Source organism: Zootoca vivipara, chromosome 14, assembly GCF_965207765.1.
Source record: "Zootoca vivipara chromosome 14, rZooViv2.hap1.1, whole genome shotgun sequence".
NCBI classification, from domain to species: Eukaryota; Metazoa; Chordata; class Lepidosauria; order Squamata; family Lacertidae; genus Zootoca; species Zootoca vivipara.
In genome coordinates this window covers 16,737,258-16,759,048 of record NC_142597.1, presented here as the reverse complement: position 1 = coordinate 16,759,048, position 21,791 = coordinate 16,737,258, and the positions used below count along the sequence as shown (strand labels likewise).

General features: G+C 54.5%; 1 protein-coding gene across 15 annotated transcripts in view; it reads right to left on the bottom strand.

Moving 5' to 3' along the window:
* PHLDB1 (pleckstrin homology like domain family B member 1) overlaps positions 1-21,791 on the bottom strand; it is a 41,915-nt gene that overhangs the window by 2,209 nt on the left and 17,915 nt on the right. For 3 of the 15 annotated variants that reach the window (XM_088657654.1, XM_088657655.1, XM_088657659.1), the window contains 17 exons: positions 20,044-21,398; positions 14,755-15,027; positions 13,069-13,209; positions 12,692-12,823; positions 9,927-10,055; positions 9,003-9,158; positions 8,786-8,896; positions 8,439-8,528; positions 6,240-6,341; positions 5,152-5,295; positions 4,524-4,691; positions 4,302-4,409; positions 3,359-3,461; positions 2,822-3,116; positions 2,316-2,406; positions 1,484-1,630; positions 727-946 (listed from right to left, as the gene is read on the bottom strand). In XM_088657654.1, the coding sequence (XP_088513780.1) occupies positions 727-946; positions 1,484-1,630; positions 2,316-2,406; positions 2,822-3,116; positions 3,359-3,461; positions 4,302-4,409; positions 4,524-4,691; positions 5,152-5,295; positions 6,240-6,341; positions 8,439-8,528; positions 8,786-8,896; positions 9,003-9,158; positions 9,927-10,055; positions 12,692-12,823; positions 13,069-13,209; positions 14,755-15,027; positions 20,044-21,398 (3,765 nt within the window). Of the gene's footprint in view, positions 1-726; positions 947-1,483; positions 1,631-2,315; positions 2,407-2,821; positions 3,117-3,358; positions 3,462-4,301; positions 4,410-4,523; positions 4,692-5,151; positions 5,296-5,561; positions 5,664-6,239; positions 6,342-8,438; positions 8,529-8,785; positions 8,897-9,002; positions 9,159-9,926; positions 10,056-12,691; positions 12,824-13,068; positions 13,210-14,754; positions 15,028-20,043; positions 21,399-21,791 lie in introns of all 15 variants that reach the window. The other 12 variants (XM_060268370.2, XM_088657661.1, XM_035140211.3 and 9 more) reach the window with 9 other exon arrangements.

The window sequence follows — 21,791 nt, the reverse complement described above, 5'->3', positions numbered from 1 at the left end:
GAGGGCAGGGCTGTTGTAAGAATTCTAAGGTCTCAAATATAGAATAGATGTTCCTAAATGTACCAGGCAAACACACATACATAAGTATATAAACCACGTGTCTGAAATAATACAGGAGAGCAATCCTGAAGCCATTTTGATTCTCTCAAATTGACCTAAAATATTTCTCTGCAAGGAGGAAGGAAATGGGAAAAGCTGTACGATGGTCTTTGGACTGTAGGGGCTTACACCTCCCTGCAAATACAGTCTGGCAAGTACAGTATCTGTTAAGCTGAGCAAACTATCAATATGTGTAAGAGTTTCAGGAACTAAAGTGTTTACCATCTCAGAGGAATGACCAGGCTACCCATAAATTCCATTCAAGGAAGCATTATCCTGGCAGACAGGAGAGAAACAGCACTCTCAAATTTCTGCTGGGGACCTCTGCCTCCTTTGATGTATGCATGATTTTTTGGGGGGGGGGTTGGTCTTGCCGACTACAGTTTGGGCAATTTCAAGTGTATTTATAGGGGCTTGCGTACCATTGTTCTGGGTCTCTCCTACCTCTTTGCAAGGAGGGGAGGGAACTCCGTTGCCACAGAAAAATAAAGATCTGCCTTGCTTTCAATGGATCTTGCCTCCATCTATTCATCTCTGACTAATCATGGATGTAGAGGACTCAGTCCCTTGGAGAGTTGGGAAGCAAAAGCCAAACCCCTTAATTTTTTTTTAAATAACAGGACTTACCTGCGTAGTAGGAGAGAGTGCGCCGCAAGCGGTCAAAAACGAACCATCGTTTCTTCCAGGACTTGATTTTACCCCCCATCTTGACCAGGTAGCCTTTGCACATCTTCTCAGAGAGGATGACGTGGCTGCAGGTGTCCACGCTGTGGCCAGATGATTCAATGTGCGAACGCAGGTCGAAGTCCTCTTTGCGGATGGGCAGGTAACGTGTCAGAGGGCGGGCCTGTGTGGGGCAGAGGGCAGTTCCCATGTCTGGCTCAGTGCAGCTTCCAAGGCTCCCGGCTCATGGGAGCCACACTGAAGGAGGAGCTGCATGCCAGAGCCAGGATGGACCTCAAGTTCGTTCAGCGCAACCAGCCGCAATCCCCAAGCCCATTTAGTTGGAAGCCCAGTAATGCCCTCACTTCACATATTTTGCTTTTGTGCCTGATTACTGAGTGGGTCAGATCGTGCATGAACTTCATTCCATGTAAGGGAATGGCAACAGTTCGTTCAAGATGGTGGCACCCGGATTAGGCCAGGCCTACGGAGGGAAGGGAGAGCTCAGCAGGGCTGGCTATGAAGAATCTTGCCAGGCTCCCCTCTTAACTGCTGGTTGTCCTTTCAGACACCCCCCCCCCCGGGAAGTTCCCCAAGGTCCACATGGCATGATTTACTGGGCAGCGAAGCAGCAGCCTCCCTGCCACCTGTCCTGCCTCTCCTAACTGGGACCAGAAGAAAGTAGCTGTGCTCCACCCCTTGCCCCCATCCTGTCCCATACCTGGGCAAACTGCTTTTCTCGCATCTTGACCTCCTTCTCGATGAGCTTCTGCCGTCGCGCCGTCTCATCCTGCAGACGCCGCTCCAGCTGCTCCCGCCTCCGCCGCTCATCCTCCAGGGCCTGGCGCCGCAGCTCCATCTCTTGCTCCTGCAAGGGGCAATCCATGTTAACACCTTGCCCTGCCCCACCCTGGGGTGCCACCCACCCATTTGCATCCATGCGGAGAGTCAGACCAGAGATCTTCCCCAGCTGTACCTGGAGATGCCAAGGATGCAATCGGGGGCCTTTTGCTTGCAAAGCAGATCCTCTAGCACTGAGCTTTAGCCCTACCTGGTGAGCTACTTTCTTTTTGAGGTGTCTGCTGTAAGACTCCAACGCTTATGGTACAGAAGAAAGGGATGATGTTAAATGGGAACCTAAGTCGCCTTATGCCAGGTGAGATGACTGGTCCACATAAGCTCAGTGCTGCCTACACTGACCAGCAGTGGCTCTCCAGGGATTCAGATGCCATCAAGCATTGAACCTGGGACCTTCTGCACTACCAACGAGCTACAGGCTCCCTTCCCCTCTTGACTCTACACCAACATTTTCCCCAATCAGCCCATGTGATTGGCATCAGCCAGAGGGAAACAATCCCTTGCTTGCATGCCAAGAAAGGAGAGCTGATAAGTACCCTGCCAAGGGGGAGGGAACATCTTTATTTGGTGGAGACCCAACATCTATGTGAAATGCAGAAGGGGCTGCAGTGCCCAACCAAGGCGAGGGAGAGTAGGGGAATACAAGAGATAAGGGGAGGTGGGTGGAGTGTCTCAGCCCCCCGTTTCCCCCTCACCCGCGATTCCATCATGCGCGACTTCTCTGCGTGGGCCTCCTTCAGCATCTTCTCCATCTCCTCGATCTTCCCTGCATCTGCCCCGCTGGCGCTGCAAGGCAAAGCCAGGCTGTCAGCGGCGAGCAATGCCAGTGGGCTTCTCTGCTACGGGGCAACACCCAGACCGGGCAGAGGCAACGCTCAAGAGCCATGCGAGAAATGGAGGAAATGGATGAATGGTGGTCGGAGGGCATACTCACTGCTTGCGTGGAGGGCCAGAGGGCAGCTCTCTTCCTGCCTCCCTGCAGGGAGCTCTGCCTTCAGCCCAGGAGAAGCCGATAGAGACATTTGGGGGGGGAATGGGGAGAGGGGAGTAGTGGGGGCAGAGAAGGCAGCCAAGCCCAGGGAGAAAGAGGAAGAGAGGGTAGAGCCAGAGATGGCAGTGTCCTCCTCCTCCTTCCCTAAGCAGGGCAAGGGCTGAGCTGCTCTCCCGGGCCTCAGGGACGGCGGCTGTTGTCCCGCTGTACCTGGAGACGTTGTCCGGGGAGCAGGCGGAGTTGCCGCTCGTGGACAGGTTGGTGTCGAGGCTGTCGGAGCTCTCCAGGCTGAGGGTGTCGTAGGCACGCTCCCTGTCGTCGTTGGCACGCAGGCCCAGGCCCCCCGGTGGGTGGTGATGGAGGATGGAGTGGTGGATGAGGGGGGAGTACGGAGAAGGGGGAAGGGGCTGCCCATGCAGGGCCTCCCACTGGGACTGAGCCTCAGCCGCCGCTTTCTGCTTCAGGTCGGCCAAGCGCCTCCGCTGCTCCTCAATCACCTGCTGGCCTGCAGAGATGCCCAGGACAAAAGCAGGCTGAGCGCTGGGGGGGCAGCAGCTCAGCGCCCTCCCAACATTCCCTGAAGGCATTCCTATGCAAGGAAGACACCCACACACCCCAATCCTGGGCAGAGATGCCAAAACCACCAACCCTCCAAACATCAAACCAGCGAGCAATGGATCTGGCTGGGCTGCGGACATTCTCCTGCCCCCCACCCCAAACCACTCTCTCCCGCTCCCCAGCACCCACCCTTTTGCTGAAGGGCCAGTTGGCGCTTGCTCTCGATATCCTGCAGGGTGCTGGCCAGATTCCGAGGGAGGCTGCCGGTGCCGTTTTGCGGGGACAGGGAGCTCTGCGGGAGAGAAGCAGTTTGGAAGCCGGACCTCTCAGTCCCACCTGACCCTAGAGCAGGGTGCTATGCTGTCAGGCTTCAGGGGATCCAACCCCACAAGGTAGGTTGCCAGGAATGGATAAGACAAGGAAGTTCTTACCAATGCTTTTTATTCAATAGTCACAGAGAGAGGATTAGAAATGTGGCTTCTTCAAGTAATGGTGTTGCTCCCAAGTGAAACCCCACCCCCTAAGTCTCTCCCATTATTGGGTGGCTAAGCTGTGCCTTCTGCCTCTGAGCTCTCTGCTCTCTTACTTTCAATGCCCACCAGGTTCTGGGAGGGGGGGTCTGGAATACTTTCTAAATACAATGAGTCTGTCAGCTGTCTCTCCCCTAGTGCTTCCTCCTCCTCCTCTTCCATTATTTCCCAGCTTCCCCCTTTCATCCGCCTCTGAACTGTGATCTTCCCTCAAACCCCTGTTGTAATTCTGAACTGTCTCCCTCTTCTCTGGAAGCGTCAGGCTGGGGAGGTGGTGTCCATCATTCCTCATCTGCCCAGTTCCTGACATATGCTCACTGACTGAGGAAGGGGTGATGTGCTCCACTGATACTAGTTCCTCAGCTCCATAAGTCACATTGGCCAGATCTTTTTTTTGGGGGGGGGGAGGTTGCGGGGGGGGGGGAAGAGGATGAGAAGCAGGAGGGTTTTCTGGAGATACTCACTAGGCCCAGCTTGGGGGGGGGGGGAAGTGGAATGAGGGACCTCAGGGGATGCAAGAGGGAGAAGAACCTGAGTAAGGGGTTATGGGCAAATTGAGAGGCTCCCACCACCCCCGCACCTCACCCACTGCCCCACTGTACCTTGGGTGAAGGGCTGCGTCCCAGAGTGGCCACATTCAGCTGCGAGGAGCTGCCTCCTTTGGGCCAAGCCAAGCTGCTGGAGCCACCGTCCATCTTGGAGCGATAGACCTGCAGGAGGGAAAGAGGTTTGGCAAAGAGGGCATGGCTTGTGCCCATGCGGGACATGAGGGGAGAGTGCCTCCAAGGGGCACAGCAGCACCTCATCCGGGGACGGTTCGTTACCTGTCGCGGGTCTGGAGATGAGCGAGCTTTAGCAGGCAGAGGAGGAGGGGAGGAGGAGGAGGAGGAGAGACAAGCAGCAGGGGGGTCTGCTTCAGCCTCAAAGCCAGCTGGGAGGTCCTGGGCGAAAAGTGGCAGCTGCACTGTGCTCTCTGCCCACCATGGCTCTCTCTGAGGGTGGGGGGCAGAGGGTGGTGGCGAAGGAGGGTAAGAGAGAGAGGAAGGAGACAGCATGAAAGACTCGGACGGGCAGCTGGCGAAAAGCAAGGCCAGGCAGATGCTACCGGTAGGCACCAGCCCCTGCCCACCCTGCAGAGATGTGTGGGTCTGGCTCTCCTGCACCGTATTGTTCTAAAGGATAACTCACTGAGTAGCAGGATATAAGTATTCTAAATAAATACACCTCGAGGCCAAAAGAATCCTCCCTCTCTCTCCCACTGCCCCCAACAGACAGACAGACAGACAGACAGACAGACAGACAGACAGACAGACAGACAGACAGACACAGCTATAACTCCCCCCTGCCCCAGTGCCTTGCTGCGGTGTGCAGGGCACCCGGCCTATCCCAAAGGAAGCGATGGAGGGAGGGAGAAGGTAGCAAGGGGGTGGGGGTTGCCACAGAAGCACAAACCTGGGGGCAGCTGGAGGAGCAGAGCAGCGCCGCTGGCAGGGCAGAAGCAGCGGTGTCTGCCGCGGGGGGTCTGGGGGAGTGGGCAAGCCCTACAGCCGACCTGACACTGCCCAGAATCACTGCCAGCTGGTCAGTTGTCACGTACTGGGCGGGAAGGAAAAGGGAAAGTGTGAGAGGCAGGCTGCAAGCAGTCTGGGAGTGCACAAAGCCAGCAGAGAATGCGGGGGGTGGGAGGGAGGAGGCTAGGCTAAGGACCCCCCAAAGAGTGTGCTGGGCTAGAGTTGGCTCCTTCTTCTTGGGAGGTAGCATGGAATATGGAAGTACCCCCTTTCCCACCTGCCCCTAGACATCTCCTTCAGCTGCATGTACTGTTGCACCAGCCCCAGCAATGGGACCCAAAAGGCAGGTACCTCATAGGACAGTGGGGGCGCAGGTGAGGGGATGGCAGGTGCGGAGCTAGCATCTGGCCCACAGCCACAAAATGGGAAAATGTCAGAAAGTCTCACGTACTCCTAGAAGCAGCCAGGCAGAGAGGAGGAGGAGGAGAATCAGAGTGGGATTGGGGCACTGAGCCAAGGGAGCAATGTCACACAACACACACACACACACACACACACACACACACATGCAAGCATGGCAACCTGGGAAGGGCCTAACCTGCCTGTGGCCCACAGCTGTGCCAGGTAGCATCTACCTGCAAGAGCTACCCGGAGTAGAGCGTCCTGCTCTGAGCTGTTGCCCCTTGCCCAAGTGAGGTCATATTGTGAAAGCTCAACGCAGAGCGGTGTTCTTGGGACCCGTGGGGAGCAGACATCACACTGGCGAAGAGAAGGGAAAGTCAGCAGGCAGGAGCGTTTGTGTGCATGTGCGCAAACATGGAGGTCGGAGGGAAGAAGTGATGTATTCCAGAGTCAAGTCTGGGCTGAAACCCGTGCCCACAGATCTAAAGCATGCTGCAAAGTCCAGCCACGGATGGGCACAGCCAAGCCAGGCAGGGAGGAGATGTTGTAGCGCATGCAACAAGTGGGGAAGCAGCTCACAGGCAGGCAGGCAGGCAGGCAGGCAGGCAGGCAGCCGCATAGCATTACCTCTGTCCTCCCTGGGTAGGGCTGGGCGGAGGAAGCAGTAGCTGCACAGAAGGGGCTTGCAGAGTCAGCCGCCTCCCCCAGTTCAGAGAAAGGAAGCATCTCCTGCGAGGATGGGAACAGCGGTGAGGGAGCTGCAAGAAAAGCAGGACGCAGGGAAAGAGAGGGGGGCACGAGAGGAAGGTGGCAGGGTCTGTCCGTGGCAGCCGAACTGCAGAAGAACCCTGAAAATGTCAGCTCAGGTTGTGGGGAGAGGGCAGGGGGGAGGGAAGGAAAGAGAACACGCACAGCCGTCCCAGCCTCTAAAGGAACCCTCACCTGTTTGGGCAATTAATTCTCAGAACAGAGGCAACGGAGAGGCTGCAGAGATTCTTTCGTCTGCTTCCTACCCCACTAAGTGCTCTTGTGCCTCATTGCCAGTATGAGAGGCCCCCGCCCTCAAGCTTCCCCAGAAGGGAAAAAGAAAGCAAGTCAGAGAAAGGAGGTTACTGCTGGGAGTCTGGAAGGAACCAGGTTCCTTCTCCAGCGACGTATCGAGGTACGGGCTGGGAATGGACTCTGCTCAGTGCAGACAGTACTGACCTCAATGGATGCAATGGTCTGGCTCAATATAATACACATAGCTTATAAAACATGGGAATGACATAGCTCTCATACAAAACTTGAATTCCCTGTTAGTGGGAAATGTGGTCCAGACATGGAAGACCCTACTAATAGAAATATTCCGCCTGCTAAACAGCAACAGATGTTTAGATCTGTTCAGAAAAGTCAACTAGAAAAAAATATATTTTAAAAATGGGTTTGTGGAGTAAGATATTGGGATGGCACGCAGAAATGGGTTTAAGTATTGTGTATGCCCGCCTATGGGCCCTTTGCTGGATTTTATTGCCCTGCCTGTGTTTCCGAAAATTTGCAAGGAAGGACGTCGCTGCGAATTTCATGCCTGTCTTTAATTACGGCTGCCCCCAAGTTAAATAACGTTTAGCTGACTAATCAAGTGCATAGCTCTAAATATATGTGCACGATACTAAAACAACAATGGGAAAGCGTGTTTTCTTTGGTTTTAGATGGCACGTGTTTATAGTGCAGGGGATGACATCATAAAACAGCCCCTCCCAGCTTGAGAAAGAGGGGAGAGGGAGGGGGAGGCAGAATGCCCCTTCTAAGACGGCACCAACCACATGCAGCTTTAGTTTTTATCAGCAGTTCTGCAAAGCACTTAAAAAATAACTGGCCTTTTTGTTGCTGAATCAGGATGCCTTTTTACTTGATTTAAGTAGGATTTTTAATTTATTCATCAAAGCGATCAATTCATGAAAAGTTGCAAATCTAAAACTATAAGAAGAACCTGTCTCTCGTTCCTGTTCTCACAGAGGCCAACAAAGATGTCTCCAAGCAGGGCATGAGTGGATCATAGGAGGGTGCCATTTTAGCGGCTGAAACTTAATCTTTGCAAATTTCTTCAGTGAAGGGTCTTAAAAATATGTTTTTGGGTGTGAGGAATTCAAATCTGCTATTAATTTCGTGATTGGACGACATTTAGCTTGGCAAGTCCAAGTGTGATGAAGAAGCACATGAACTATTTTCAGAAAACCAAAGAATTTTAATTTTATCTTCTGAAAATGACAGGTAATGCTTAATAATAATAATAATAAAACTGCAAGTACTTGGCAATCATTTTTAATGATTTCTATGCAATTTTGCACACATTTTACCAACCAAGCAAAACTAAACGAAATATGTTTTGAGTTCCCTATACTACATTTTAGCAGTCTTCATTTTTGGAATTTGAAGGCTGAAAAATTCAGCACGCCCTAGACTGGAAGAGTCCTTTTTTTTTTTAATGGCTCTGGAAAATCTCAATAATGGGAGATAATAATAACTAACTATCTCGGACTATGGGAGACTGGCTGGAGCAGCAGCTCTGAACATGAGGTCCCAGCACACCAAGCTTTCCTGGGCAGGGTTTGCCTCTTCACCTCCCTCTCAGCCTCCTTCCTTAGTAAGGAAAGATTCCCATCGAACTCTGTGCTGTTAGCAGGGTAAGGTGGGAGAAAGGAAGAAACAACAAGCACTGCTAAGGCAAGGGCTCGCTTCCCACTCACCCAAGTTCAGGAGGCTGCAAAAGTCTGCACCCTTGGGGCTTTGCTGAAGCCCCACCACCACCACCAAGAACCTGGGCACCCACAGAGGTCCTTTTACCTCTCGCAGAGCTGTAGAGGCCTTGGGGAAGCCGGATCCACCAGTCAGCACCCGGTACCGTCTCTCTAGCGCAAGGAGGGTCTCCTTCTCCTACCACAGGGAAGGAAAAGGGAGAAGCTTGTTGGGGTGCTTCCAGCCATACCACCCAGCCTCCAGCTCCCTCTCCCCTATGGCACAGTGCCAAGGGGAGAGCCATGCCGTCCCTCATGTCAACAGGCCAGGTCCCACCTAACCTTCCCCCAGTGGAGGAATGGTTCTGGCAGGACAGAAGCCCCACTCCAGGTGGCCCTGCCCTGCCTGCAATGCCTCGCCCAGCTCTGTCAGATGCCCTCCCTGCCAGGCGGTACCTTCTGCAGCATCTGCAAGGTGGTGGCTTTCTCCTTGCCCAGCCGGTCAGCCTCCTGGGCAGCCTGCAGCCTGATCTGGTTGGCTTGACTCTCCAGCGCTGCCAGGCGTTCCTGCGGGGACACGGAAAGAGCGGGGTTGGGGGCTGAGCAAGTGCCACGTGGCCAGTCGCCCCCCCCCCGGCTCAAAGGGCTTCCTTCTCCGCTCTCGCCCACCCACCTTCCTCCGTGCCATGCTGCGGTGGCTCTCGGCTTTGCTGTGCAGGAGCTGCTGGCTGAGCATCTCGCGTTCCTCCTCTAGGCGGCTCTCCTTCTCCAGGTGCTGGAACTCCAGGTCCTCAAAGAGCTTGGTCTCCGTCTCCAGGGCCTCTGCTTCCTGCAGCAGGGACACAGCGGCTCAGCTGGGACTCGGGAAAGGCGGCTGGCTTGGGCAGGGGGAAGGAACATGGGTCCATCTAGCTCAGCAAGGATTTCCAGGGGGTTTTCTCCTGGAGATGCTGCTGGGGATTGGACCCAGGACCTTCTATCTGTGTCCAGTCCAAGCCTTCCAGAGGGTCACTGGGCAGGTGGGACAAGGGTCCAAAGGCTGCAGAGCCAGCAGAAGCAACCTGAAGGACAGGGCTGCTCTGGCTCTCCTCTGCAAGCAAACCCTTGCGGAAAAAATCCCAAATGGGGCAAGGTGAGCTCTTTTTTAATCAAAAGAAAACGTAACTAGCAAAACGGTTCAAGGAGGAAAGTAGCCTGAGGGGCATTCAAGGGAGAAAGGAGCTGGCAGCCTCCTGGAGACTCCTCTGGCGCCAGCAGGAGCCATGAAAAAGGGGTGTAGGGTGGGTTTCTTGAGGAGCTGCTAGGACTTGGCAACCCTTGCTCCCTGCCAGGATGGGCTCAGCTTCATTCCAGCCTTAGCCCCTTCATGCTCCGCAAAGAGGGGTCAAGGAGAGGCGTGCCCCCACTCATGATCTGAGCTCCCTCTTCCGGAAAAGCCGTCCTCCCAAGAAGAAGAGCTGCCAAGGCGGCCAGGGTGCCAGGCCCTGCCGAGTTGTGCCCCACCAACCCAAGCCAGCTTGCCATGCTTACCCTCAGCCAGGCGCTGACCCCGGCTGCAGGCGGGGAGATGGTGGGGGGCAAGGGAGGAGACACTGACCCTTTGCATCTGGTCCTGCAACTGCTCCCTCATTGACTCAGGGCAGTTATCAAGCTGGTGCTTGAGCTCAGAGTATAGTGCCCGCAGTCGCTCAAGTTCCTTCCTTTCAGCATCAACCTTTGCCCTCTCCTGAATCCGGGAGAAAACAACACACACGGGAAAAGAGAGAGAAAGAGAGAGAGAGAGAAAACACACTTCTCAAGAGCAGGCCATGCAAAGCAAGGGGGCAGGAGGTTAGCAAGGGGGCTCAAACTCTAACAGGGTTACCAGGCAGCTACTGGGAACCTCAGTCTTGCGTCTCAAAGTCACCCATGTACCCAAAGGGCAGGCTTGGCCACCCACAAGTCCTCCCCGGCCAATTACTGGCCTGCCCAGAAGAGTCCGCCATGTCAGCTGTCGCAAAGCTCTCTAGAGATACTCAGGAGTCCGGGAAATGGGCATTTTCAGGATGAGACACACACCCTCCCTTCAGCCCCATCCCAGCCATGACTCATGTCACACAAGCTTTGCTATGTTTGAGACACAAAACTAGGCTCACACCTTTCTGGAGTTAGTGCAGCACCATTTCCTGGGGGCTCTGGGCACTTTGGGGGTACATGTCTGTGAGTGAGTGGGCAGCAGGAGAGAGGCACCAGGCCCACACTGGGGGCAGCAAGTCCCTTGCCCCCCGTGGCCAAGGCTGCATGCCGGATCTGACTTCACAGAATGTGGCAGGGGCACACAAGGGACAACCTTAGCTTATATTTAGGAGCCGTGTTTTTTTAAAAAGGTTCCTATCCCCTTATGACTGCAGATAGATTCATAAGCTGGATGTGGTTTGGGGAACACCAGCCAAAGCCTCCGTAGTCAAGGGGGAGAGAGAGGGTGGTGCAGATTCCCAAGGGATTGGGGCCTATGGGGCTTCCAGGCCCCTCCCCTAAGCAGAAAACCCAGAATTGGTTTTGAGAAATAGCAAATGTGGACTAATAAATTATACAGGATGAAAGAAAAGGTGCACATGTGTGCAATTTATACAAATTGCAGAACTGAGCTTTCCTCGGGGCAGAATGGCAGCCCTTTGGGGCTTGGGCTGCTCTGCCAATGCAGCCTCATCTGCCCTGGGGCACAGACTTCAGCTCTGGGCACAAGGTGGAGGAAAGGAAAGGAGGTTTCTGACGCTTGTGATGTAGAGGCTTGAAAGGTGACTAGGTGAAGGGGGTCAGGGGGCCTCAAGTGCCCTGCAGAGGGGCAGTCAGCAGAATAGGCGAGGCAAAATAAAAAACAATAGAATGTATCATCCAGTTTTCCTTGGGGCAGAATCTCAAGGTGGGTGGGTGGGTGTGAGTGTCAGCTGCCGCTTTTCAGTTCTGAGTCACCTGGCCTAGGCATCCTGCCTTGCCACCCCATCCACACAGACTGCCCTGTGCAGTATTGATCCCCCCCCCTGGCTTTGGCCCTCACGACCCTGTGAAATGAGATCACTTGCACAGCCCTCAAAGACTCCACGTCGCCCTGAGTTTTTATAGTGAACTTAGTGTGCCAGCAGTAGACTGGGTGGTTCTCCACTGTCCTTAAGGAATAATCCAAAGCTGGGGAGGCCTACACACTGGGAAACAGAACAGCGAGCCCTGAGCCCGCCTTCAACGGCATCAGCAGTTGTGCATCCAAATCCGTTTCCTTAACAAACCTGCAAGTTTTCCCGCAGCTAGACTGAAGTGCTGAAGAGGCTGGAGCACCCTGCCTGTTGGCGAGCAGCTGGGATGGGCACCCACATGGGGGAGAGGGAGGGCACTGCAGAGCTCCTTCAAGGCACCCAAGCCCCCACAGATCCCCAGGAGGTGCCAAGACTAGGCCCTGGAGCCGTGCCCCTGCCAGGCAGCCTCCGGTCGGGTGGGATGTTTGTACACATGCAATAGACCCTCCCTCCTCCTCCTCCTCCTGTCTTTTGGGCTTCAGCCATGCTCCGCCTCACTGTCTCAGTTAGGGTGGCCCACCAGCAAGATGCAGGCAGGCAGGCATCCAAGCAATCAGAGTCAGAGAGAGAAAGAGAGACAGAGAGAGAACGGAGAGAGGGTTAGAGCTGGTTAGTGCGAGGCGGGGGGGTTAGTGGCAGCACTTCGCAAGGTGTGTGCGTCCCTCGGGCTCCCTGCGGGAGCAAAGGTTTGAGAAAGGCTGGGAATCGGCAGCCCCCAAACAAGCACCTGGGAGGCTAAATGCAAGGGAGTCCATTGGCATGGTGGGAATCGGGTCCCAGGGGCAACTTGCTTCCATCCCCAGCCAGCCAAGGTGCTGGTCTGGAGCTCCCTGTCTCGCAGTCAAACTTCTTCTTAATGCCTCTGGTCTGGAAAGATGAATTGGGGCAAGGAAGAGCCCAGCCTTGAGCAGCGCCAGGGAGGTGGATGCAAACAGCACTGCCTAGCTTGAGAAGAGATACCTCAGACACCAAAGCTTGGAAAGAGAGGGCTCCCCTCCGGAGCCCCCCAAGCAGTTTTCCAGCTTACCACGAAGCACCAAGCGGAACCGCCCCAAGTTCAGCTCCCGAGCGAGTCACCTCGGCTTGAAAACCCAGCAGAGATGCGAGGGAAAGTGCCAGGGCACCTTTTGGAACCCAGGTCCCCTCGGTGTAGCATCCTTGGGGATGGGGTAAGGAACAGAGCAGCCAAGCTGGGCGGAGCGGGGCCAGCCCAAGCCGAGGGCCACATCTGGCTTGGTTGCACCTCCCCAAAGAAGAAGGGTGGGCAGGTGGCAGTGGGGCAGCCAAAAGGCCTCGGGTGCCAGCCATTTACCTTGTCCCGGTGGATGGCGGCGTCCAGACCAGACATGCGCTCCTGCAACTGCTTCACTGCCTTCTGCTCCTGCTGCAGCTGGATCAGCTCAGCCTCCCGCTCGCCTTGCAGGAGGGCCCGCTCCATCTCCGCCTGGGCAAGAGACAAGGAGCCCCATCATGCTAAGACTCAGCGACCACCTCCAGGCCTCTCTCTGCAGGAGGAGCCATCGGGAGGTGGGGGTGAGTTAGAGGCCTCCCTGAACTCCAGCAACTCTTCATTGATGAATGAAGTCTAGGACTGGGCCCCTCCTGGGGTGTGCCCTGCCCATCAGCATGACCAAACGGGGTTCAGCCAAGAGGAAGGAGCCCTACCCTTTGCCCTCATCCCTGCCTAACCTCTCGGGCTGTTTCCTGCAGCTGCTGCTCCAGCTCCTTAGCTCGGCTCTTCAGCTGATCGACGCTGGCCAGGACACGGGTGCGCTCTTCCTCCAACAGAGCCGCCTCCCGGCTGGCTTTGGCGCTGGGTGGCTCTTCGTGCTGCGGAAGGTTTGGGAAATCAGCAAAGAGGGTAGCCTAATTAGAAGGCTTATTTGACACCGGGCACAAAAGAAAGCTGATGCAAGAAAACTTGGTGTGTCCTTGAGGACTAGGCCTTCCTGCTGCATGTAAAGCATAAGCCGACACGTTTAAAGAAAAAGGGAGAGAATGCTTCTCTCAGGTCTTTGAAACAATAGAGAATTTAATAAGAACAACATAAAGGATTGTCATATTGGTATCCTCAGACTAGTTTCATCAAAGGAAACCTTGAAAGGGGGGTAATTAATTTTCCCCTCAGTCATTCTTTGTATTATATTGCTCTGTTGTGGTGTTCAATGCTAATAGTCTGGTAAATATGTCCAAGAGGGACTATGTCTTGTTAGATTAACGACTTTGATAAAGTGGGATTATAAACCTTGGAAAGGTTATAATCAAAGGGGGGATTAATGAAAAAAATCAGTGACCCCCAGGTGTATATTTTTTATTTTAATCATGTTTCAATATTAACTGCATTTAACCTTTGGCTAGAATGCATCCGTGAATGATTCCCGCATGTCTGCATTTTGTGACTCTCATGCCTCATTCCTAGGCTGCATTCCATCTCTCCTATCTTACCCTGAAAGTGGCACAAACGGCAAGATGTTTTCCTATGTCTGTTGTGAGTTAGCACTGGCATCTCCTTGGGAGGTTCCAGGGACAGGCATGGGAAAGGAATGTCAGCAGCCCCCACAGAATAGTTAGGACTAAATGGTTTCGGACGCCCCAGGAAAGGTGATTACCAGTGTGAGGTCAAGTATCTCCATATCCCATGACTTGTAACCTTTCTTGAGGTATGTAGAAGAATGATTGATGTTTATGACTCCTTGTCTGCTGTGCTTGAAATCCTATATAAGCTTTGTTACAAATTTGCTCTGGGCCGTCCTCCTAACTAGCATCAGGTAGGTAGCCATGATGGTGTGTGTGAAGAAGTCTGCATGCACACGAAAGCTCATACCAGAACATACTTAGTTGGTCTCTAAGGTGCTACTGGACATTTTATTTATTTATTTCTCCTAGCTAGCAGTTCTGCTGAGAGGCTGTCCTATTGCAATAGCTCTAATAAACTGGATCTGCTGAAGCTTGCTTCTAATTCTCTTGGTTCCATGTGTTATGTTTAATAGGTGCTCCCTGTGCAACAAACAGGTGGGCTAGAAATAAATTCATACCACAACACCAGCCATGAACTCTGCTAGCCAGAGGTCTCCCAGGCACACTGGGGGTGGGACAGGCATAGAACTCTTCTCCCCAAGGAGATGGAGGAACGCACAAGCCACTCTCTTCTCTCTGAGCCTACCAAGGTTACCTGCCAAGTCAGCTGCCCCCAATCTGTTGCGGGACTCCAACTCCCATCAGCCCCAGCCAGCCTGGTGATTGGTCAGGGAAGATGGCAGCTGTATTCCAAAAAACGGGTGGAAGGTGCCGGTTCGGGGAGCAAAGGAGCACTCCACCCAGGGCAGTCCCTGATGCTCCTCCTCATCCTCCCAACACCAAGCATGGCCCTCTCACCTCCTGGCCGGCACTCTCAGTGCTGCTGCTTTCCTCCTTCAGGTGGTCCTCATCCGAGCGCTCCAAGCTCTCCCTCTCCCGCAGGCCCAGGGTTCCCACCAGCTGCTCCTTCGCTCGTCCAAGATTGATGGAGCCCTTGGAGGGCCTCCTTCCCAGCTGGCCAGCACCCTCGGCAGCAGCGCTGGGGAAGGTGTTGTGCTCCTGGCCTGGATCGCCATCGCTGTGAGTGTACTCGGCACACAGGCTCAGGATGGTCTCCAGTCGCTGCCGCTCCTAAGCAAAGGGCAGAGGGGTGAAAGGAACGCTGTCAGTATCGGCATCCCAAGACTTTCGGTGCTCTGGCAGGAGCCACAGCTGACCCCTCCCCACCCAGGCTCCCTCCAACCTCTTGGCTCTTGTGGTCGGCCAGTTCCCTAACCACCGGATTTCCCCAGCCTTTTCACAAGGGAAAAGTGAGAACGTGGCATTTCGTGTTTTAGTCCAACCTGTTCTGTGTCTTATCGCGCAGCTGCTTCCGTAAGCACAGACCAAAGCTGGCGAAGGACATTTTGGTGCGTGAGCAAAGAAGACCCAAGGGCATTTTGCAAGCATGGACTCCAGCTAGCCTGAGACAATATCTGCCAGGAAGGTCTTGGAGCTCCTATGTGCATTGCAGCAGAAGGGGAGGAGAAACACACCCAGAGAGAGAGGCTTCCCTCTCCCTCCATAACACAAGGACTGGGGTGTCATCTCATGAAACTGAGTGTGGCTGGAAACTCAAGGCCAATGAAATTCTGCCCTGGGATCCTCTGGAAGGCAGAGAGGGTGGGGCAGAAATACTACAGACAGAAAGGGGAGAGCCGTGGTCCTTCTGTCCTTCTGGTGGGCATAAACTCAGATATTTAAGCTAGGTGCTGAACGGCACCTTAAATCTAGGTTACGGTCGCCACAACGTCTATTCACCTTGGGGGTCGTTTCCAGCGCTACAGCTCTATGATTCTATGATCTCAACTACGTTGCTTGACTGTAGCTTACTCCATTCACTTGTCCCAGTATGCAAGCAAGAGAAACACACACAGCGGAAATGGAAATGGTATTAACCAAGACCGAGGTTTTGAAAACTGCAGCAGCCAACCTGGCGCCCAGAAATCTCGCAATTGGACTCGCGCCAGTAGCAAAACGCACCTGGCACCTGGGGGATTTTAAATGCTGTTTCCTGGGGGTGGGGTTACCGTGGAAAAGAATAGGGTAGACTAGGTGGAACCACTCGGGTCTGGCCCAACTGCTGCAGCTAGCCATTGGAGGTTTTTATTTATTGAAAGCCTTCACACAGCAGCTTACAATATTTATCTGGTATAAATGCAATTTGAAATTTAAGGCTTGTATGAGCCCTTCTACAGGGACCCAGGTGGCGCTGTGGTTAAACCACTGAGCCTAGGGCTTGCTGATCAGAAGGTCGGCGGTTCGAATCCCTGTGACGGGGTGAGCTCCCGTTATTCAGTTCCAGCTCCTGCCAACCTAGCAGTTCGAAAGCATGTCAAAATGCAAGTAGATAAATAGGAACCGCTACAGCGGGAAGGTAAACGGTGTTTCCGTGTGCTGCTCTGGTTTGCCAGAAGCGGCTTTGTCATGCTGGCTACATGACCTGGAAGCTATACGCCGGCTCCCTCGGCCAATAATGCGAGATGAGCGTGCAACCCCAGAGTCGGTCACGACTGGACCTAATGGTCAGGAGTCCCTTTACCTTTACCTTTATGAGCCCTTCTATCTAATCCCTACCACAGAGATCTTTCAGAGAAGTGGTAGCAGCTATCTGTGCCCTTGCCCCCCCCCCATGCTACAGATTACAGATGCCCGACTGGCCTCCCCCAGCAGTTGGGTATTACGTGTCGCTGCTGCTCCCATACAGGCACCTTTACTTTTTACTTTCAGGTGCCTCGTGAAAATCTTTTTATGCCAACAGACCCTGTTTTCTTGAGCAGCCAGTCATTTTAATGATCATATATATTTATATGTGATATATAATGATCATATATATAAAAATTGTATACTGTTGTGCTATATGGTGCAGACTGAAGGTATATAAAATACTTTCAAGCAAGCAAACATCTGATTCAGCGAATGAAACAATAAAGCCACCAGCTACCTAAAACAGGTGCCCAAGGAATTTGAAAGAGCCTCCCCAAGCAGGAAGATGGTCAGAGCAGGGGGGGCTCAGGAAACTTCCCTATGGATCTGCCTGCACAGCTTTTTCCTGCTCTCATGCAAGGAGCCACATCATAGGGTTCTGAAGGCTCCACAGGTGTGCTTTCAGAGTATGTCCCCTTGAGGAGCCTGATGCACCTTGACTCAAAGCTGGGCCTACAACAGGTGCCCTTTAGAACTGGCAGAGAGAGAAGGAGGCAGCCACCAGCAGGCTGGAGGAGCTTGGCACCCTTGGGCCTCACCCACCCCACTGGGAGAAGGGCCTCACTTGCCTATGCACCTTTTCACTCCTGCACGGGTGTCCAGGTCAGCTGCTAACCAATGAAAGACAGAAGAGGCATTGTGGGTGGGGGCAAGGGGGGGGGAGGAGAAAGAGAGGCTGCAGGGATACCAGAAACTGCTAAGGAGAAGCTTTGCCACTTTCCCTCCAGGACACAGTGAAATCCAAGTCTCCCTAGTCCCACTGCTAAGGAGAGCGCCCCCCATTTTAGCTTGTATGTAGCCCAACTGGGCAGTGGGGGGAACACACAGGATCCTGTGCCAAGCTAAGCTTCACCAGGACTAGAGCAGGCAGGCTTTCGTGGGCAACCCCCAACGCTCATCTCTCCCAGACTCCCACTTCTACAAAGCCCCCAATCAATCCCCACCCATGCCACTGCTTCGGCTGTGCAGAGTGCCAAGTGGGATGGAGAGGAAAGCAGCGTGCAAAATGCACACAGGCTTACGGTACTCACAGTCAAGTCCAGAGTGACTCTCATCAACATCTCACAGAAACATCCCTCCAGGCCTCTCACAGGAAAGGAACACAAACACCTCCAGCCTCCCTCAACGAAGTCGAGAACCAAAAAACGCTCTCCGCTTACCCCGGCACGTGACCAGGCTAATGGCAGGGTGCGGGCCCAGCAGCAACAGCCTCTCTCTCCCCCCCCCCTCCTTCCTGCCAGCTTATTTCTCCTCTGTGAATCACACAAGCTGTGCAAACAAGCAGTTGTGAGTCAGTGCCCAGCCACTGGCGAGACAACAGGCAGCCTGCAGGGTGCAGCTGGGGGGTGGGTGGGGGCTAGCACAGCAGCCCAAGGTGGCACACTCCACCAGTCTGAGCCAGGCAGACACACAGCCAGTCCTGAGACCCAGGCACAGCTGGGCAAAAAGGCTGCAGAGTTACTCTGGCTAGGAGCTGTGTGGTGCAGCTGGGCTGAGAGGCTGGGCACACAAAGCACCCCGCCCTGGTGTTAGCTCTGCCAGGGAGGGTCCCACCCAGAGTCAACAGTTAAGGGCTAAGAAGAGCCTTGCTGGATCCAGCCAATGGAGTATCCTGTTCTCACAGCGGCCAACCAGATGCCTGCGAATCCGTCAGCAGAATTCGAACACAAGAGCGCTCTTTCCTCCTGCCGTTTCCAGCAACTGGCATTTAGAAAGAAGCACTGCTTCTTCCAACTGTGGTGGCGGAGCACAGCCGTCATGGCTAGTAGCGATTCGTAACCACGAATTTGTCTAATCCTCTTTTAAATCCATCTAGGTTGGTGACTATCATTGCCTCCTGGGGGAGGGAGTTCCATAGTTTAACTGCGCTCTGCGTGAAGAAATGCTTTCTTCCATCAGAGTGCATTTTGGGCCCCTTCTGTGCCGTTCCCGGGGAGCACTGGGGCCCGTGATGGGATCTGGGCAACATCCAAACGTTTGGTTAGGAGGTGCTTATCACCAGATAGGAGCTGCAAGAGTTAACTCCAGGCAGGCGGAGCATAAAACAAAGCGACAAATGCCAGGCCAGGCTGAGAAGAGGAACGGAGCATGCTCAGTCTGGGCTGCATGGGGAAATCCCAGAGAATGCACTGTTTCAGGCCTGGGGGTTACAAGCCCTCCCATTTGCAGCTCCACCTCACCCCTCATCCCAGAGCCAAGTGTGCCTTGGGGGAAGAAGCTTGTTGTCCATCTGCAGGGGACCACAACCCAAACATTCCTGCCTCACTTCCCCAGGCAGACACTCTTGCAAAGGGGTCTGACTCCCCTGTTCTTTTATTCAGAAACTGTTCCACGCAGCTATTTCTGCCACCACCTTGCTACCTGCCTGACACATAGGCTGATTTTGCCCACCCCTTGATAACACCCCCTTGGTAACTGCAGCTCAAGGCTTGGCATGTGCAAAGCTGGAAATTCCAGAAATATCATTGACTTCCACCCCCATCCTCCTCAAACAATTAGCACACCTAGTTGTTGGTTGCAAGGAAATGCATGTATTTAAGCTTAAGACCCCGAACACTCCTGGCAGGGCAGCCCCCAGCCTTCCCTTCTCTCTGGGGAACGGTTATTCCTTCGGCCTGCCCAGGATCCACACATTCATTCCACATCTACAGTGTTAGAAACTCAGATATACAAGCTAATCACCAAACGGCACCTTAAACCTAGGTCACCACTGCCACAACGGTGGTGTTTTTTTAAAAAAATATATTAATACTATTCATTTAATTTCTCTACCGCTTTATATTTTAAAGAAAAAATAAATCTGAAAGCGGTTTACAACACACTAGAACATCAAATACAATACGAAAAATGTTTCAGAACATTCTCTAAGGGTCATTTTGCCTTCCCCTTCTTTATTTATTTACCTACTTAATTCTGCTGCCCACTAGCAGAAGTACTGTAGGAAGCCAGTGTGGTCTAATGGTTAGAGTTTCAGACTAAGACCTGGGAGATCAGGGTTCAAATCCCCGCTCAGTCATGAAGCTCACTGGGTGACCCTGGAGTCAGTCAAGTCACAGCCTCTTAACCTACCTCACAGAGTTGTTGTAGGAATTAACTGAGGGGGGGGGTTGAACCATGTATTCCTTAGAGGGAAAAAATGTGGAATAGAAATGCAGTATACAAGCTCTTCTGCCTAGATGCTCAAGAAAGCTGGAGAAGTCAGACAGATGGTGATGTCAGTCGCCAGCCTTGCATCTGGAGACCTCCACCTGCTTGCAATAGGTCCTGCGCAAGTCGCAAAACATGCCTGGTGCCTGGCTAAGTCCTAACACTGCGCAGCCCACCCACCTCAGAGGCACCGGCGGACCCCCCCGTCATTACAGAGGTCCTTGTGCCTGCTGCCTGAGCAGGTGCCGCACTCACCAGCCGCTCCATCTCCTGTTCCCGGAGGCGCTCCTGGCGCTGCCACCGATGGTATTCCCTCAGCTCCCCCTCGTCGCCGCTGAGCTCTGAGATGCTGTGCTTGCGCTCCCGCAGGGGCCCTGGCGTCAGCTCCAGCCCCCCAGACAACTTCCGGTGCAGGCGGGGGCTCTGGCGTGGCGAGGCCGAGGTCAGGGAGCCCAGGCTGTAGGCGGGGCTCAGGCCGGTTGCGTAGCTGGGCTTGCGTTGGCCAGGCTCCCTGGAGAGCAGGGTGGGCGAGGGGCTGCGTCCCCGCAGACAGGAGAAAGAGGCAGACGTAAGGTCCTCAAGAGGCTCCCTCCTCCAGCCACAGGGGGGCTCACCAGCCTTAGCCTGCACTGGGGGGCCGCCGTGAGGGGCTGGCGACACTGCCCGGCGGGACAAGGCGGGGCTGAGAGGAGGCAGTTCCCGCATGCTCTCCAGAGGCCGCCGGCTGAGTCGGGGGCTCTCGGGGGGCTGCAGGGCCCGGCTCGACTGGCTGAGAGGCACAAATCCCGCAGGCTCAGCTGGTGGGAAGCCTTTGCCCAGCCCTTGGCGGGAGGTGCCAGCAGGCGTGTCCCGCGCTTCCCGGAAAGGGCTGGGAGGCCTCTCCTGCAGAGCCGTGGCCTTGGTCCGTGGGGTGGAGGGTGACTGGAATTTGGGGGCCAGGCGTGGGCTGGTGGGTGGCTGTACCCGAGGGCTGCCCGGCAGGCTCTCGCTCAGGCTGGCAGGCAATGCAGGTGGAGGGGAGCTGCGTGGGCCCGGGCGGGGGTTCTCCCCTGAGGGCCGGGCCCTGCGGCTGGGCGTGGGACTCCGGGGACTCTCCTGTGTGGCCCTCCGAGCCATCCGCGGGCTCCCCGGCCCCCGTGTTGGGTTCGGGCCTCCGGTGCTGCTCGGCAGGTCCAGGCTGGCCCCGCCGTGAGGAGTCAGCATGGTGTGGTTGAAACTAGAAGAGCGAACGGGCACCACCGGAGGCAGGGCAGGGCCCTGGTCCTGGGTGCCAGGCGAGTGGCTGGCACAGCTGCTGCTGCTTGCGGGAGAGGAGAGGGGAGAGAAGGGCGGGGAGGTGTTTTCGTAGCTGGATCCCACAGACATGGCGCCAGGGCTCTGGGGAGGGGACAGCAGGTAGCGCCCGCCCCTGCCATTCACGACGGAGGAATCTGGCGACGGAGCATTGCCGCGGCTGCTGGGGTGCTGCCTGGGGGTGCTGCCTTCCTCCTCCAGCACCAGGGAGTCCATGATATCCTGCAAGTCTCGCTCGATGGAGCTGACCAGGGCGCTGTGGCTGTGCCGGGAAGCCTTCGCCGTATCTTGGTTGCCGTTCAGAAGGCTCTGGGCCTCTGTGGAGAGAAAGGCAAGGTGGGCTGGGTTAGCTCTTGCCCCTCCACTGCTCCTGCTTCCACCCCACTGCTCCTGCAACTACTGCAGCTCCCTAACCCCACACATGTTGCCTATGAGCCATGCTCAACTTCTGTGGGCGGGAAACTTTCCCCCGAAATCAAATTCTCTGGACTCAAGTCACCAAGTTCTGCATTGGCAGCTGAGACATCATCATCATCATTAATTAAATTTGTATAAATTTGCATATTAAATTTCTATACCCACAGGTCTCAGGGTGGTTGCAACATAAGCTCACAATATAAAAACACAAAATACATCATAAAAACAAAAACAACCCAATAACGCCACCCTCCTCAAGACATTTTAAAAGGACACTGGATGTCAATCGGCCA